General features: G+C 36.8%; 1 protein-coding gene across 1 annotated transcript in view; it reads right to left on the bottom strand.

Moving 5' to 3' along the window:
• Positions 1–16,119, bottom strand: part of PCDH11X (protocadherin 11 X-linked) — a 924,479-nt gene that overhangs the window by 310,064 nt on the left and 598,296 nt on the right. Inside the window, exon 5 of the mRNA XM_052663288.1 lies at positions 5,722–5,920. Within this exon, the coding sequence (XP_052519248.1) occupies positions 5,722–5,920 (199 nt within the window). The remainder of the gene's footprint in view (positions 1–5,721; positions 5,921–16,119) is intronic.

Below are 16,119 nucleotides of genomic sequence, written 5' to 3'. Positions count from 1 at the left end.
GGAAATCTTTTTTCCCCTTTATTTAGGAGGATTTTTTTTTTTCTGAAAATGAACTGTTACAACTGGTAAACTGAAGACTGATGAATATCTTTAGTAAGATTTTTTTCACTATTTCTTCCAAAGAAACATGGATGTTTTCTCTGATCAGTTAAACTATAACATACTAGCAGATCATTAGAAATTTGGAAGTATTAATTGTTAATCTTTTCATTCTAGCTCACCCATAGTGAGAGAGTAGCAAAGCATCCTCTATTTAAGGGGAAAACACACACACACACACACACACACACACACACGTTGGCTACATGTGTATGAACTAATCAGAAATCTCTAAAGTTTAACGTGGTAGACCTTCACTAATATTTCCATGTGTCTCAGAACTCAGTCTGAATTATAATATCAAAACAATGTTTTACAAAAGAATGTCATAAAGTATTTTTAAGTCTTCTCTTCATAAATTATATTTTACCTGCTGCTGCTGCTGCTGCTGCTAAATCGCCTCAGTCGTGTCGAACTCTGCAACCCCATAGACAGCAGCCCACCAGGCTCCCCCATCCCTGGGATTCTCCAGGCAAGAATACTGCAGTGGGTTGCCATTTCCTTCTCCAATGCATGAAAGTGAAAAGGCAAAGTGAAGTCGCTCAGTCGTGTCCGACTCTTAGCGACCTCATGGACTGCAGCCTACCAGGATCATCCGTCCATGGGATTTTCCAGGCAAGAGTACTGCAGTGGGGTGCCATTGCCTTCTCCTACCTGATGCTACTTGCAAATAAATATATATTCAATATATGAACATAAAGTGACAATGAAAGTGTTACTTGCTCAGTCGTGTCTGGCTCTTTGTGACCACATAGACTGTAGCACAACAGGCTCCTCTGTCCATAGAATTTTCCAGGCAAGGATACTGGAGTGGTTAGTCATTTACTTCTCCAGGAGATCTTCCTGACCAAGGGATCAAATCCAGGTTTCCTGCATTGCAGGCAGATTCTCTACCATCTGAGCCACCAAGGAAACCATATGAAATAATGAAGTGAAAGTCGCTCCGTCATGTCCGACATTTTGCAACCCCATGGACTATACAGTCTATGGAATTCTCCAGGCCAGAATACTGGATTGGGTAGCCTTTCCCTTCTCCAGAGGATCTTCCCAACCCAGGGATTGAAGCCAGGTCTCCCACATTGCAGGCAGATTTTTTACCAGCTGAGCCACAAGGGAAGCCCTATGAACATAGGGCCATATGTAATCTAGTGTGTTTAGAGTAGTCCCAAGAAGATCACACTGTCCTCAAGTTTCTTAATGCTATATCTTGACATATACAATTCTCAGCAATATAGTCATATTCTGTTGTCTATTATGGCCATGGTCTTGTAAGCCTCCACAAGATTCTTTGAAAATGAAAAGATATAATCTGTTACAGCATTCACAGTAACCCAGAAGCAACTAATAATACTTTATATAGGCTGGATTTTTCTTTGCTTATATTTTTACTAATTTGCTAACTTCAAAGAGTAGGGTCTATTTGAAATGATACACATAATTTGATGGGGTTATGATGGGAGAAAAGTTCTGTGACATTGGCTGTCAGCCAAAGAAGAAAAACTTCATAGAGTGGCATTAAGCAACCCTAATACCAAAAGCTAAAGTCGGGAAATAGTAATTGTGAAATTTAAAAATTAAAAAACCTTCAAGTGGAATGAGACAGTGTTTTATTAAACTTGTCTCCTGAAAAAGAAATGATTGGACTGAGTCTTCTTGTTTTTTCTTTATCTTAAAAAGGGAAGTTAAGGGGGCAGTCTTAAGATGGCCGGCAAATAGGATGGGGAGACCACTTTCTCCACCACAAATTCACCAAAAGATCATTTGAATGCTGAGCAACTTCCACAAAACAACTTCTGAAAGCTGGTGGAGGATACTAGGCACCCAGAAAGGCAGCCCATTGTCTTTGAAAGGAGGTAGGACAAAATATAAAAGACGAAAAGAGAAACAAAGGAGTTAGGGATGGAGACCCGTCCGGGGCAGGGAGTCATGAAGGAGGAGAAGCTTCCAAACACCAGGAAACCCTCTCACCGGCGGGTCTGTGGGGAGTTTCGGAATCTCAGAGGGCAACATAACCAGGAGGGAAAAATAACACACACACACACACACACACACACACACACACACACACACACACACACACAGAATTCGTACCTAAGAGCAACTCCCAACAGAGAAATAGCCCAGACACTATTATGCACTATTTCAGAGCTATAGAGCTTCTTTTTGAAAGTACCTTGTCATCTGTATTAGCCTAAAGAGACGATTTTGCTATGACAAATTTTATCATCAGCTATTTTTTTTTTCCTTAAATCAAAGCAAAACATACATGTATATGCTAAAAATCTCACTAGTATGTTGGTGGCTGAGAGGTTAAAGCGTCTGCCTCCAATGTGGGAGACCTGGGTTCGATCCCTGGGTCAGGAAGATCCCCTGGAGAAGGAAATGGCAGTCCACTCCAGTATTCTTGCCTGGAGAATCCCATGGACGGAGAAGCCTAGTCGGTTACAGTCCATGGGGTCGCGGAGAGTCGGACACGACTGAGCGACTTCACCACCACGACCATGCCGTATTAAGATAATAGAGTTCATTTAAAGTGAAATATGCTTCTGCGCTTATATTATGGTCTTTTATTTTCCAAAATGGACAACATTCTCTTAGAACATGATTTAGAGGGAAGTTTCTGTTTCATTGGTAGACTAGGTAGCTAATATGACTCATAGTAAAAATAGATTTTAAACATTAAACCATAAATATTTTCACACTTATACAAAAAAGAGTATTCATTTTTAATTATCTATACCCATTACATAGTTTATTAAAATAATAAGTAGCAAAAATATATTTGTAGTATCATTCTTATTGCCTATAGCCATTGCAATTTTAAAATAAAGCATAATAAAGTACTTCCCTGACTTGAAATTTTCCATTGCTTCATCCTGTAGAGTAATTGTGAACAAAATATTTCGTAGTCAAAATTATTAGTGTCAATATGATCAAAGAAGAGAAATGTTTAATCCCTGGTAGAAACAAGATTTAAAAATAAAGCTCTCAAGTATGTCAGTTCATAAATTTTTACTAACACTTACACTCTTTTTTTTTTTTTTTAAGTATGGTTGAATTACAATATCATATATCAGTGTCAGGTATATACTTGTACTCTACTAATAAAATCAATCCCTGCGAAGAAGTCTTCATTGAAATGTTTTTAAACAACTGCCTATTAATATGTATAATTGAGATAAATAAAGCTGTGCTTAATTTTAAATGTCTTATAAAAAATTCTAACCCGTACCAATGTGGTATGCTCGCTTAACTTCAATAATATAACATCTTAGTCTTATTCAGCTTGAAAATATTTTTCAGAGTTAAGTCCACACTGTGGATGCTTCCTCTGAGCGTACTCTTTAATGATTGCTATACAGTTTTCTAAGAAAAAGTTTTAGTGATGTGTGTAATATGCAAAAGAATCAGTTCTACTTTATAAAAATGATGCTTATTTTGTCTATATACTTTTGTTACAAGGTAGTGGTAGGTCTACAGTTAAAACCACAGTCTACGAAGTAGTAAAGAACAGCATTTGCTTAATGCATATTCGTTACTTATGACTATATTCTTACTAGAAATTGACTCCGAGTTCATTATAGCAGAAGATACAGTCACAGCCATGTATTTCCTCCAGAAGTCATTATGTCATGTTACACATAAGTAAATGAAAGGTAGATTGGCATTGTATATTACAGAAGAATTTTTCATCCTTAGAATGAATGGTGATAAATTGTTTTAAGCATAAAGTTGAATATAGAGATAGATGTTTAGTACTTTCTGAATTTTGTGTCTAAAAAGTCTCTAAAATATGCATATTAAAAACATCTTTTATAGCCAGTGTCTACTTTTGTTGGAGCTTCCTTGGTGGCCCATACAGTAAAGAGTAAGCCTGCAATGCAGGAAACCAGGATTTAATCCCTGGGTCTGGAAGATCCCCTTGAGAAGGAAATGGCAACCCACTCAAGTATTCTTTCCTGGAAAATTCCATGGATGGAGGAGCCTGGTGAGCTACAGTCTACTTTTGTAGTGCAAAAAAGTTTGTTATGCTGTCACTGGTTCTTAGTATGTATGTTTAGTCTTAGATTATATCGTGATGTTTAACCAATAATTTCCTTTTTTTTTTTTTTAGTTTAGAAAATACAGATTAAAACACAATGATGGGGAGACCATTTTGTTCTCAAAACTAGAGGTTTACTTAAATTATATATCCATACAATCCATAATGTTCAAAATTGTAGGAGACAGGAAGAATAAAAGAAAAGCAGGCCCCAGCAAAGACAGCAAAAGAGATTTATAATTATGGATAAACTGGATGCTATAAGGTATGAGACGCTTGGAACAAGTCCAGAGGGAACAGTTCATAGTCTTGAAAACAAAATATGATCCTGGGGTCAGGAAACCGACACCAGACTGTTTCTCAACTGGAGTCTCAGAGTCACATGTTTTACGTATCTGGTGGAAATTCTATAGATAAAGAATATTAGTCTGAGTTACTGATTTGTTATTGATTACTGTTTCTTAGTTGCTCAATGGTTAATGATCACTTTGTTCTTTGGTCCTGAAGACCACATGAGTTATATCTTAACTCCCCTCATATTATTTTATTCATGGCTGAACGTATAATAAAGCTGGCTTGGATTCAGTTTTGGCACCTTCACCTTGGCGCGGTGTTGGTCCACTGATCCTCTCTTTTCACTGAATTCTTGTGTCTTGTTTCTCATTCTCTCGCCATATCATGCCTTTGGAAACCCTGCTTGTTGAGCGGGTCTCGAAAAAAAATATCCTTCAAAATTTTTATTTAATATTTATTTATCTTATATGTTACTTGGTCTCTTTTTTCTTCTTTCTCCATCACATATATGGTATACCTTTTTGGACCTATACAGCTTTATGTATATAAAACATGCTGAGGCAAATTATAATTCTTCAAATACAAGAATCTCCTGAGATATGTATAATCTTATAAAATTTTGTATTTCCCAAAATTGTGAAAACATAGGGATTTTCAAGATACATGTTCAAGATAATTTAATGAACTTCATGATCCTTTTTAAGAGTTCAACATTTCTGAACTGTGCAAAATGTAGCTTTTAATGCCTTCAATCTGAAGACCATATCTGAACATCTTTCTAAACAGTAACATGGCATAAGGCATGTGGTTTCAATACACTATTGAAAACCTCACACCAGTTTTTCTACCTTGGAGTCAGGATCACTCATTTCTCAAAAGAATTAATTGTCTATGATTATTATCATTATTAAAAATTAAATTTAGAAAATACTTTATGTGAATTATAAAATTATTTCTGTACACAAATAAATAAAAATAAACTGGTTGCTTATATATATATATATAAATATATATATACAGATATATGCATAAGTAAATAGAAAATTTTATCTATGCCTAGACAATATGACTATTAGATTTCATAGCAAATTTCAAAGTAGGTATGATCACATATTTCTAAAATTATAAACGGCTGCATATATTCTTTCCACCAAAGTTTGTATTGCTAGCTTTTAAAAATGTGTTACTAACACATTTAAATTGGCCAATGTTATTATGGTTACAATTGTTTTACTTGCAAACACAATAAGCCTTTTAACATCAGGACTCGGGAGGTATCAACTTACTGGATTCAGGATCAGAGTTGCCATCCCCTTCAGTGCGGTTGTTGTTTGCAGCATGGTCAAAGTACTCCTCCTGAGGATAGCCCAGGGGCAGGGCATGGGATGCGCTGGGAAGGCTGCCTGCATCATGGTCTCCCAGTCCACCATCACTGCTGCTTTCTTGAGAGCCTTCTGGTAGGTGAAATGTGACACGCCGCTGGGACTGAAAAGAAGACAGAAAATTACAGGGTTTCAGCTATGATCTGAATAATTCCTTAATGCATCCAATTTAGAAAATGTATTATTTTAGCTGTCTAGTGAAGTCACATTAACATTATATTGAGTTGTGAACAATTTCAGGCTTTTGTAAACAGTTCGCTCTGTGTTCAAACCTTTTTTACCTGGCAGCAGAATTGCTTTTATTCTATTTTTAAACAGGCACATCCAATTACAGGATGAAAGTCAACTTGTTCTAAAGTTAGAGGCTGTCACCCATGTAGACACTCAAGCACATTGGAAATTTTGATCATCATTTGAACATGGATTTATCTAGTTATAATTTGACAAGATTTTATTTTTTGATCTATAAGCCTAAATAAATATAACAAAATTTTATTGCTATTTCTGTAAGATTCTGTCTGGCTGAAACAGTAAATAATAATACAAATTTATTCAATCATGTAGACTTACAAATTAAAATTACAAACCATCTTTTCGAAGAGTCTTAGGGGAAATATTTTGATTTGGAATTTATTTAAATTGATTCTACACTCTAAAAATAAAAATAATTACATGGTATGGATAACAGGTGATAATTATAGAAGCAAACTCCAGGTGTCATTTCTGATGGTAAATATAGCAGAACATTAAAAACATACACATGCCAACATATAAAGATGAAGCATTTGGTTCATGACATCCAGTAGTGTGATAACTTCACCAGATGTAGCATTGATTTTGTTTGCAGCATTGCTATATGTAGTAGTTACACTCCAAAGATACCCCTGACAATAAACCTCACCTTTTAGCATTCAAATCCTTATGGAGTCCTCTACCACAATGAATATGGATAAGTCCTGTGTAACCAAACTTTGTAGCTTCTGCCTTACTCTCTCAGAATACTCATTCAGGAAAATCAGCTGAATTGAAAGAAGTCTGACTAATGGGAGACTGCCATACCATGAGGAAGTTCAAGCTGCCCATGTGGAAAGAAAGTTAGCAAATACAATACCCAGAGAGACAAAGCTGCTCCAGCCACTCAAGTTCAGGTGCCAAATATATATATGAAGAATCCATTCTGGACTTTTAGTTTATGGCTTCATTTGATCCATCCAACCCAGCCATCTCCAGATATTTCAGCCACATGTTTGAGATACCAGTCACTGTGAAGCAGAGATAGCAATCTCTGCTGTGTACCACCTAAATTCCTGACCTAAAAAATGTCAAGTGCAACTGGTTTTTGTTTTATGCTCCAAAGATCATGGACAATTTGTTATGTAACAATAGGTTAACCAAAACATTTAATTACTAGTAGCATGAAAGATGCAATTTAGAGATAATTATTTAAGAAATTTATGCATCTCAAAGGGTACATGTAATCAGGTACTAGGAATTTCCATAAAATAATGCATATACTTTCACAAGTTCAGGCTTGATAGTCAACCATTTCTTCAGATGCTGATATTGCTATAGACTATAGGCTCATGCCCTCTCAAAAGTCATATGTTAAAAACTAATTCCCAGCATAATGGCATCTGGAGGTGGGATCTTTGCAAAGTGATTAGGTTACGAGGATGAAGCCCTAATTAATGGGATTAGTGTACTTATAAAACCAGCCCTAGATACCTCCCTCTCCCCTTCTTCCATGTGAGAATACAGTGAGGTAATTTTGTCAGTCCAGCAAAGCTGCATTTGACTATTCTCTAAGAAGCCATAAGCTCATTTAGTTATAGATTAAACTTCATTTAATTCCAAAAATTATTTATAGTTGTTAACATATTTCAGTTACTTCAAGTAAAATATAAATATTTATGCTCATAAACTTTTTTTTAAAAGGCAAGACCTGGAAAAACAGGATTTTAAAAAGCTTGCAACTTTATATTGTAGACATTTATCTACAATTAGTTATTGTATATAATTGAATGTCAAAAAATAATACTTCAGTTCAGTTCAGTCGATCAGTCGTGTCCGACTCTTTGCAAGCCCATGAATCGCAGCATGCCAGGCCTCCCTGTCCATCATCAACTCCCAGAGTTCACTCAGATTCACATCCATCGAGTCAGTGATGCCATCCAGCCATCTCATCCTCTGTCGTCCCCTTCTCCTCCTGCCCCCAATCTCTCCCAGCATCAAAGTCTTTTCCAATGAGTCAACTCTTCTCATGAGGTGGCCAAAGGACTGGAGTTTCAGCTTTAGCATCATTCCTTCCAAAGAAATCCCAAGGTTGATCTCCTTCAGAATGGACTGGTTGGATCTCCTTACAGTCCAAGAGACTCTTAAGAGTCTTCTCCAACACCACAGTTCAAAAGCATCAATTCTTCGGTGCTCAGCCTTCTTCACAGTCCAACTCTCACATCCATACATGACCACAGGAAAAACCATAGCCTTGACTAGACGGACCTTTGTTGGCAAAGTAATGTCTCTGCTTTTGAATATACTATCTAGGTTGGTCATAACTTTTCTTCCAAGGAGTAAGCGTCTTTTAATTTCATGGCCACAGTCACCATCTGCAGTGATTCTGGAGCCCAAAAAAATAAAGTCTGACACTGTTTCCACTGTTTCTCCATCTATTTCCCATGAAGTGATGGGACCAGATGCCATGATCTTCATTTTCTGAATGTTGAGCTTTAAGCCTACTTTTTCACTCTCCTCTTTCACTTTCATCAAGAGGCTTTTTAGTTCTTCTTCACTTTCTGCCATAAGGGTGGTGTCATCTGCATATCTGAGGTTATTGATATTTCTCCCAGCAATCTTGATTCCAGCTTGTGCTTCCTCTAGCCCATCATTTCTCATGATGTACTCTGCATATAAGTTAAATAAGCAGGGTGACGATATAGAGCCTTTAAATACTTCTTTTCCTATTTGGAACCAATCTGTTGTTCTATGTCCAGTTCTAACTGTTGCTTCCTGGCCTGCATACAGATTTCTCAAGAGACAGGTTGGGTGGTCTGGTATTCCCATCTCTCTGAATTTTCCACAGTGTATTGTGATCCACACAGTCAAAGGCTTTGGCATAGTCAATAATAATTAAGACATAAATTAAAAAGTCACTGTATATAAAATAAGCCAGTTTAGCATGAGACTAATTTACAGCTTAGCAGTGCTAGTGACAAAGAACCCACCTCCCAATGCAGGAGATGAAAGAGACGTGGGTTCGATCTCTGGGTCAGGAACATCCCCTGGAAGAAGGCATGGCAACCCATTCCAGTGCTCTTGCCTGGAGAATCCAATGGACTGAGGAGTTTGGTGATGATTACAGTCCATAGGGTCTCAAAGAATCAGACACAACTGAATCAGTTAACATGCATACACCACCATTATTCATAATTGTTAAGAGATATTTCAATCTTCTATTAAGACTGAGCCATATATTTCAAGTATGTCTTATATTTCAAGTTTTTCAAAGCATTGGACCTATATAATAGAATCTATAAAGGAAAATAATTGCTGCTGACAAGAGTAAATGAATCAATGGAGTATTACTCAGCCATTAAAAAGAATACATTTGAATCCGTTCTAATGAGGTGAATGAAACTGGAGCGGATTATACAGAGTGAAGTAAGCCAGAAAGAAAAACACCAATACAGTATACTAATGCATATATATGGAATTTAGAAATATGGTAACGATAACTCTGTATGCAAGACAGCAAAAGAGACACAGATGTATAAAACAGTTTTTTGGACTCTGTGGGAGAGGGAGAGGGTTGGATGATTTGAGAGAATGACAGTGAAACATGTATAATATCATATAAGAAACGAATCACCAGTCTAGGTTCAATGCAGGGTGCAGGATGCTTGGGGCTGGTGCACTGGGATGACCCGGAGGGATGGTGTGGGGTGGGGGGAGGTGGGTGGGGTTTCAGGATTGGGAACATGCATACACCCGTGGCAGATTCATGTTGATGTATGGCAAAATCAATACAATATTGTATAGTAAAATAATAATAATAATAATAAATTTAAAAACAAAACAAACCAAAAAAACTAGAGTTTTAACACGTGCTAGTTAAGCATGGAGTCATATTGTTTAGTCACTAAGTCGTGTTCAACTCTTGTGAAACCAGTACTGTAGCCCACCAGATTTCTCTGGCCATGGAATTTACCAAGCAAGAATGGGTTGCCATTTCCTTCTCCAGGAGATCTTTCTGACCCAGGGAATGAACTCAAGTCTCCTTCATTGGTAGGTGGATTATTTGCCACTGAACCACCAGGGAAGCCCATGGAGTCATATATCCTAACATAATTAAAAATGTGTCAGCTACAAATTGGCACTTCCCTGTCAACTACAAATTGGCCCTTGTCAAGAGCATTTGTCAGAAAATAAACAACCACCACAAGGGCATTTGCCATCTACCTCTGTGGAGATTGAACCTGTGCTGCTTCAGCTGTGGATCTTCGAGGTGTAGAGTGAGGCACTCTGTGCTCCAGGGAATCTGGTGGAACAGGTCTTTAGGTAGTTAGATATTTTCAGGAATTGATTTTTTATGATTGGAATCCTTGTTGTTGTTGAGTCGTTCAGTCATGGCTGACTCTTTATAACCGCATGGACTCTAGCACGCCAGGGTTCCCTGTCCTTCAACATGTCCTGAAGCTTTCTCAAACTCATATCCATTGAGTTGGTGATGTCATCCAACCATGTCTTCCTCTGTCGTCCCTGTCTCCTCTGCCTTCAATCTTTGCCAGTATCAGGGTCTTTTCTAATGACTTAGCTCTTCTCATCAGATGGCCAAAGTATTGGAGCTTCATCTCAGCATCAGTCCTTCCATTGAATATTCATGACTGATTTCCTTTAGAATTGACTGATTTGATCTCTTTGCAGTCCAAGGGACTCTCAAGAGTCTCCTCCAACACCACAGTGCAAAAACATCAATTCTTCACTGCTCAGTCTTCTTAACGGTCCAACTCTCACATCCATACATGACTACTGGAAAAACCATAGCTTTGATTAGATGGACCTTTGTCCATAATATAATATGTCTGCTTTTTACTATGCTGTCTAGGTTTGTCATAGCTTTCCTTCCAAGGAGCAAGTATCTTCTAACTTCATGGCTGCAGTCACCATCTGCAGTGATTTTGGAGCCCAAGAAAATAAAGCCTGTCACTGTTTCTATTGTTTCCACATCTATTTGGCATGAAGTAATGGGATCAAATGCCACGATCTTCATTTGTTGAATGTTGAGATTTAAGCCAGCTTTTTCATTCTCCTGTTTCACCTTCATCAAGAGGATCTTTAGTTCCTCTTCACTTTCTACCATAAGGATGGTGCCATCTGCATATCTGAGGTTATTGATATTTCTCCCAGCAATCTTGATTCCAGCTTGTGCTTTGTCAAGCCCACCAGTTCTTATGATATACTCGGCATACAAGTTAAATAAGCAGAGTCACAATATACAACCTTGACGTAGCTTTGAACAAGTAGGTTGTTCCATGTCCGGTTCTAAGTGTTGCTTCTTGACCTGCATACAGGTTTCACAGTAGGCAGGTAAGGTGGTCTGGTTTTCCCATCACTATAAGAATTTTCCAGTTTGTTGTGATCCACATTGCGAGGTCAAGAAGCAACATATGCAGATGAAGAAGCAACAGTTAGAACTGGACATGGAATAACAGATTGATTCCAAATCGGGAAAGGAGTACATCAATGCTGCATATTGTCACCCTGCTTGTTTAACTTATATGCAGAGGACATCATGTGAAGTGCCAGACTGGATGAAGCACTATCTGGAATCAAAATTGCTGGGAGAAATATCAACAACCTCAGATATGCAGATGATACCACCCTTATGGCAGAAAGTGAAGAGGAACTAAAGAGCTTCTTGATGAATGTGAAAGAGGAGAATGAAAAAGCTGGCTTTAATCTCAACATTCAACAAATAAAATTCATGGCATCTGGTCCCATCACTTCATGGCAAATAGATAAGGAAACAATGGAAACAGTAACAGACTACTTTGGAGGGCTCCAAAATCACTGCAGATGGTGACTGCAGCCATGAAATTAAAAGATGCTTGCTCCTTGGATGGAAAGCTATGACAAACCTAGACAGCATATTCAAAAGCAGAGACATTACTTTGCCAACAAAGGTCCATCTAGTCAAAGCTATGGTTTTTCCAGTAGTCATGTATGGATGTGAGGGTTAGACTATAAAAAAAACTGAGCACTGAAGAATTGATGCTTTTTGCACTGTGGTATTGGAGAAGACTCTTGAGAGTTCCTTGGCCTGCAAGGAGATCCAAAGAGTCAATCCTAAAGGAAATCAGTCCTGATATTAATTGGAAGGTCTGATGCTGAAGCTGAAACTCCAATATTTTGGCAACTTGATGTGAATAACTGACTTACTAGAAAAGACCCTGGATGCTGGAAAAGATTGAAGGCAGGAGGAGAAGGGAAGGACAGAGGATAAGATTATTGGATGGCATCACTGACTCAATGGACGTGAGTTTGAGTATGCTTCAGGAGTTGGTGATGGACAGGGAAGCCTGGGTTGCTGCAGTCCATGGGGTCTCAAAGAGTCAGACATGACTGAGTGACAGAACTCCAACTCCAACATAGTAAAAAGATTTAGAGTAGTCAATGAAGCAGAAGTAGTTTTTTTTTTTTTTCCCCCAATCCTTGTATCTCTTCAGATCTAAAAATATCAGTAAATCCCTTCATGATGACATCAGCTCCTGGTGACTGCAGGAAAGCTTTTGTAAAGTAAGTGCTTGATTTCACTGAACCTCCCCTTCACCAAAATATTATATATTGACCTTCTCCTTCTCCCACTACCTCTTTGGAGCAGTCTCTCAGAGCTGTGAGGTGCTGTCTCCTGGGCTTCAGTACTCATTTGACCCAAATAAAACTTAATTCATAGTTCTCAGATTATGCGTCATCTTTTAGTCAAAATTGCCAGTGAGTAGAAGATAAATTTCTATCAAATGATAAAAGTAGAGTCTATATATTACCTCCTGATGTAAGAGAAATATAATTTTGTTTTCTCTTGCTTATCTACACACACACACACACACACACACCAAAAAAAAAAAAAAAAATTAAGTCAAAAAGATACCTCATCCTATGACACCTATAACCAATCACAACTAAAATCCCTCACAAAGGAATGCTCTAGAGTAAATCTGTAATTACCCGTGTCACATATTGATCTCTAATGCTCTTGATGCTCATAAATTGAATCCCTCTAAGGCTACAGTCCATAGGGTAGCAACGAGTCAGACACAACCGAACATCTGAGGACTGGAAAGGTAAATATAGGGGACTAAATGGGTTGGTATGGACTCCCTTTAGTGGATGCAACTGTTTTTTGCCCCTTCTTGAATGCTCATAAAATGCAAACAGTAGCATCCTGAAATGCAGTTTTTATATGTTACATTATTACACATACACCTTTGATATTTCAAACAATTATGTAAATAAACTCCCTTGTCTATATTAATTTTAACAAATATTGGAATGCCTCAAGTGGAGACCAAGGTATGCTGTTTTGTTCATTAATGGTACCATGTTATTTTAATAATAAATAGCTTTGATTAAATGTGCTAGTCTATTTCTTTATTTAGTAAATTCACAAGAGGCTCTTTATTGGCACATGTGTGATTAAGTTTTCCATCTTTGTATTAAATTTTCATGAAATATTTCCTTAAATGAAATTGTTAGAATTTAACTTTTAAGGAATTGTTTTCAAAAAGCTTCTGAAAATTTAGCTTTTAATGGGAAAAGAACAGTTACGTACTTTTTTTCTAGGGTTACTTTAATGATTTCTACCTAAGCTTGCATTTTGCAATTTGTGACACTTCTAGATAGAACTGAACATAAAATAATTATATAAATTTAGGACTTCCTTGTAGCTCAAATGGTAAAGAATCTACCTCTGATGCAGCAGACCAAGGTTCGATCCCTGGGTCAGGAAGATCCTCTGGGAAGGGAATGGCAATCCACCCCAGTATTCTTGCTTGGAGAATTCCATGGACAGAGAAGCCTGGTGGGCTACAGTTCATGGGGTCGCAAAGAGTCGGACACGACTGAGCAACTAACACACATGAAGAGCAATTTATGAACCCTTTGTAGTAAATTGTGGGAACTGGATTTAGCTCATTTGCCCTTTACTTTTTAATGGATGGATCCTTAATCTCTGATGGCACTTTTCTACTTAGATTTGTAATATAGATGTGTTTAAAATACAGAAGCATTTTTTTTCTTATTCAATGTATTTAGAAATATTAACTATTTCATGAAAATCATCCCTTAGGTCTGTCAAAGAAAAGAATAAATAATTCCCCTTTTTCAAGTGTTGATAATGATTGCTATGCAGTATAGAAGAGCTATTACATTAATGACCATGTCATAATTTGTCTCTCTGCCACCCTTCTAGGGAGCTGTGGCATTCAAATTAACACAATCTATTGACTGCAATCATGATTTTATGGGATGGAAATAAATCTTGCATTATTCACAAATAAATGTCTATAATGAAAGGCTAATTATTTTTCTGCCAGTAAGAGAAAAATCCAGAGTGACTCTCCATCTAATTTATAATCTACATGCCTTGATTTTAGCTCCAATCAATCAAAATTCCAGAATGTATGAAATAATACTGGTGTCACCTAGGTGAATCATTTACAGGCAAACTATCAAATTCCCAACATTCTTGTGCCCATTATACTTCACGAAGGCATAATTCCATATGAAACATCAGGTGAACATTGTTACATCTCCATAACATGATGTAAATGGCATTTTAGGAAAGTTAATCTGGCAGCAGAGAGACTGCATACAGATAGGCCACCTTGTGACTCTATCGTGTTCTAGAGGGCTCATTAGAATTACCTGTCAAAGTTTTCAAACTAATCATGCAACCTTGCATTCCCCCTGACTCCAATTCTAATATACCATGACCCACTCTACCTTAGATTTACTGCCATCACCAGAACTCTGATTAGAAAGGGTAATCATAGATAAGGTTATTATTTTTTAAGGATTACCATATGTAGGGGTGGTTTTGATTCACTTATAAAACATTCTTGATATCAAACTATTTAACATATTTTAAGCTTCGCGTTCCCATCTTCTATAATATTCCACAGGTTAATTCTGGATATCAGAGGTTGTCTGCATTTTCCCATGGGTCTTGTCTCTTTGCAAAAGAATTTATAATTACTCAATACATTATAAATTTAAATCTGAAAATGTTTTAGTTAGAAATTCAACTTGGAATTTTCATCAACATTACATGGTCAGCACACATATTCCACTTGTAGCTCAAAATTCTCAGTGTGAAAACCCCCAGAAGATGTAATTTATAGTAGACCCTTACTATTTGACCCTATAATTGTAGTCATAAACCTCCTACTTTTCCAACTCAAGTTGTCTTGCAGGATAGATCAGTTCATCTGATTGTATTTACACTGTTCCATTTCATAAAATTTGAAATGTCAGTCTCACTTCTAATCTTCTTTTTCATATTGTTTTCCTGAAATTATTACAAGACTTTTTTTTTTTTTCAATACCATAACGTTACTAGCATATAAAGAAAGTTCATGGTCTTTTCCAGAATCAGATCTTCTCTTAGCTCCGTTTTGTCATTTTTTATGACATTTTCTTTTTTTAATTTATTTTACTTATTTAATTTTTTGGTGAATTGGTCAGACATTCATTTGATGGTAAGAAGAAATCATGAGGGCATCTGTCCTTGAGTCATGATTCATTTCAGCTCAATCAAAATGGAAATGATCCATTTGTAGATAGATACCATGAAAAACTGTTAAATTGGCAATTGGCAGAGTTTTGTGAGTTTAAATTTACAAATGTTTCATAACTACAATTGTGTGGCTAACAATGAAAATATCGATGGAACACAACTGAAACCTAACATGCTTTGAAACTGTCATGTGTTTAAAAATTAAAACCAGATATTAAAGTTGAAATCTGATCACTGCAATGGTGTGCAATATCTCTAATTTATTTTTGGAGCTAACCTCATGTAGATTTAGCAACTTACACTTAAATATATAAATCAGTATAGAACATTCATTATCCAAAAGCTGCTCTCTGGTAACCTCAAACTATTCAAAAACCAGTCATGCCAGGAAGTAAGAAAGAAAACGAAAAGCATGTGCTAAAACATTTATCAATAAGTTACTGCTCAGAATCATATTTACTTTACTCTGTTTTCATATTTAACTTTAACATCTTTGACTATTTGATTCTTCA

The sequence above is a fragment of the Budorcas taxicolor genome, chromosome X (genome assembly GCF_023091745.1).
Source record: "Budorcas taxicolor isolate Tak-1 chromosome X, Takin1.1, whole genome shotgun sequence".
In the NCBI taxonomy this organism is placed as follows: Eukaryota; Metazoa; Chordata; class Mammalia; order Artiodactyla; family Bovidae; genus Budorcas; species Budorcas taxicolor.
The sequence above is the reverse complement of the archived record's forward strand: the minus strand, read 5'-3'. Positions and strand labels throughout refer to the sequence as shown.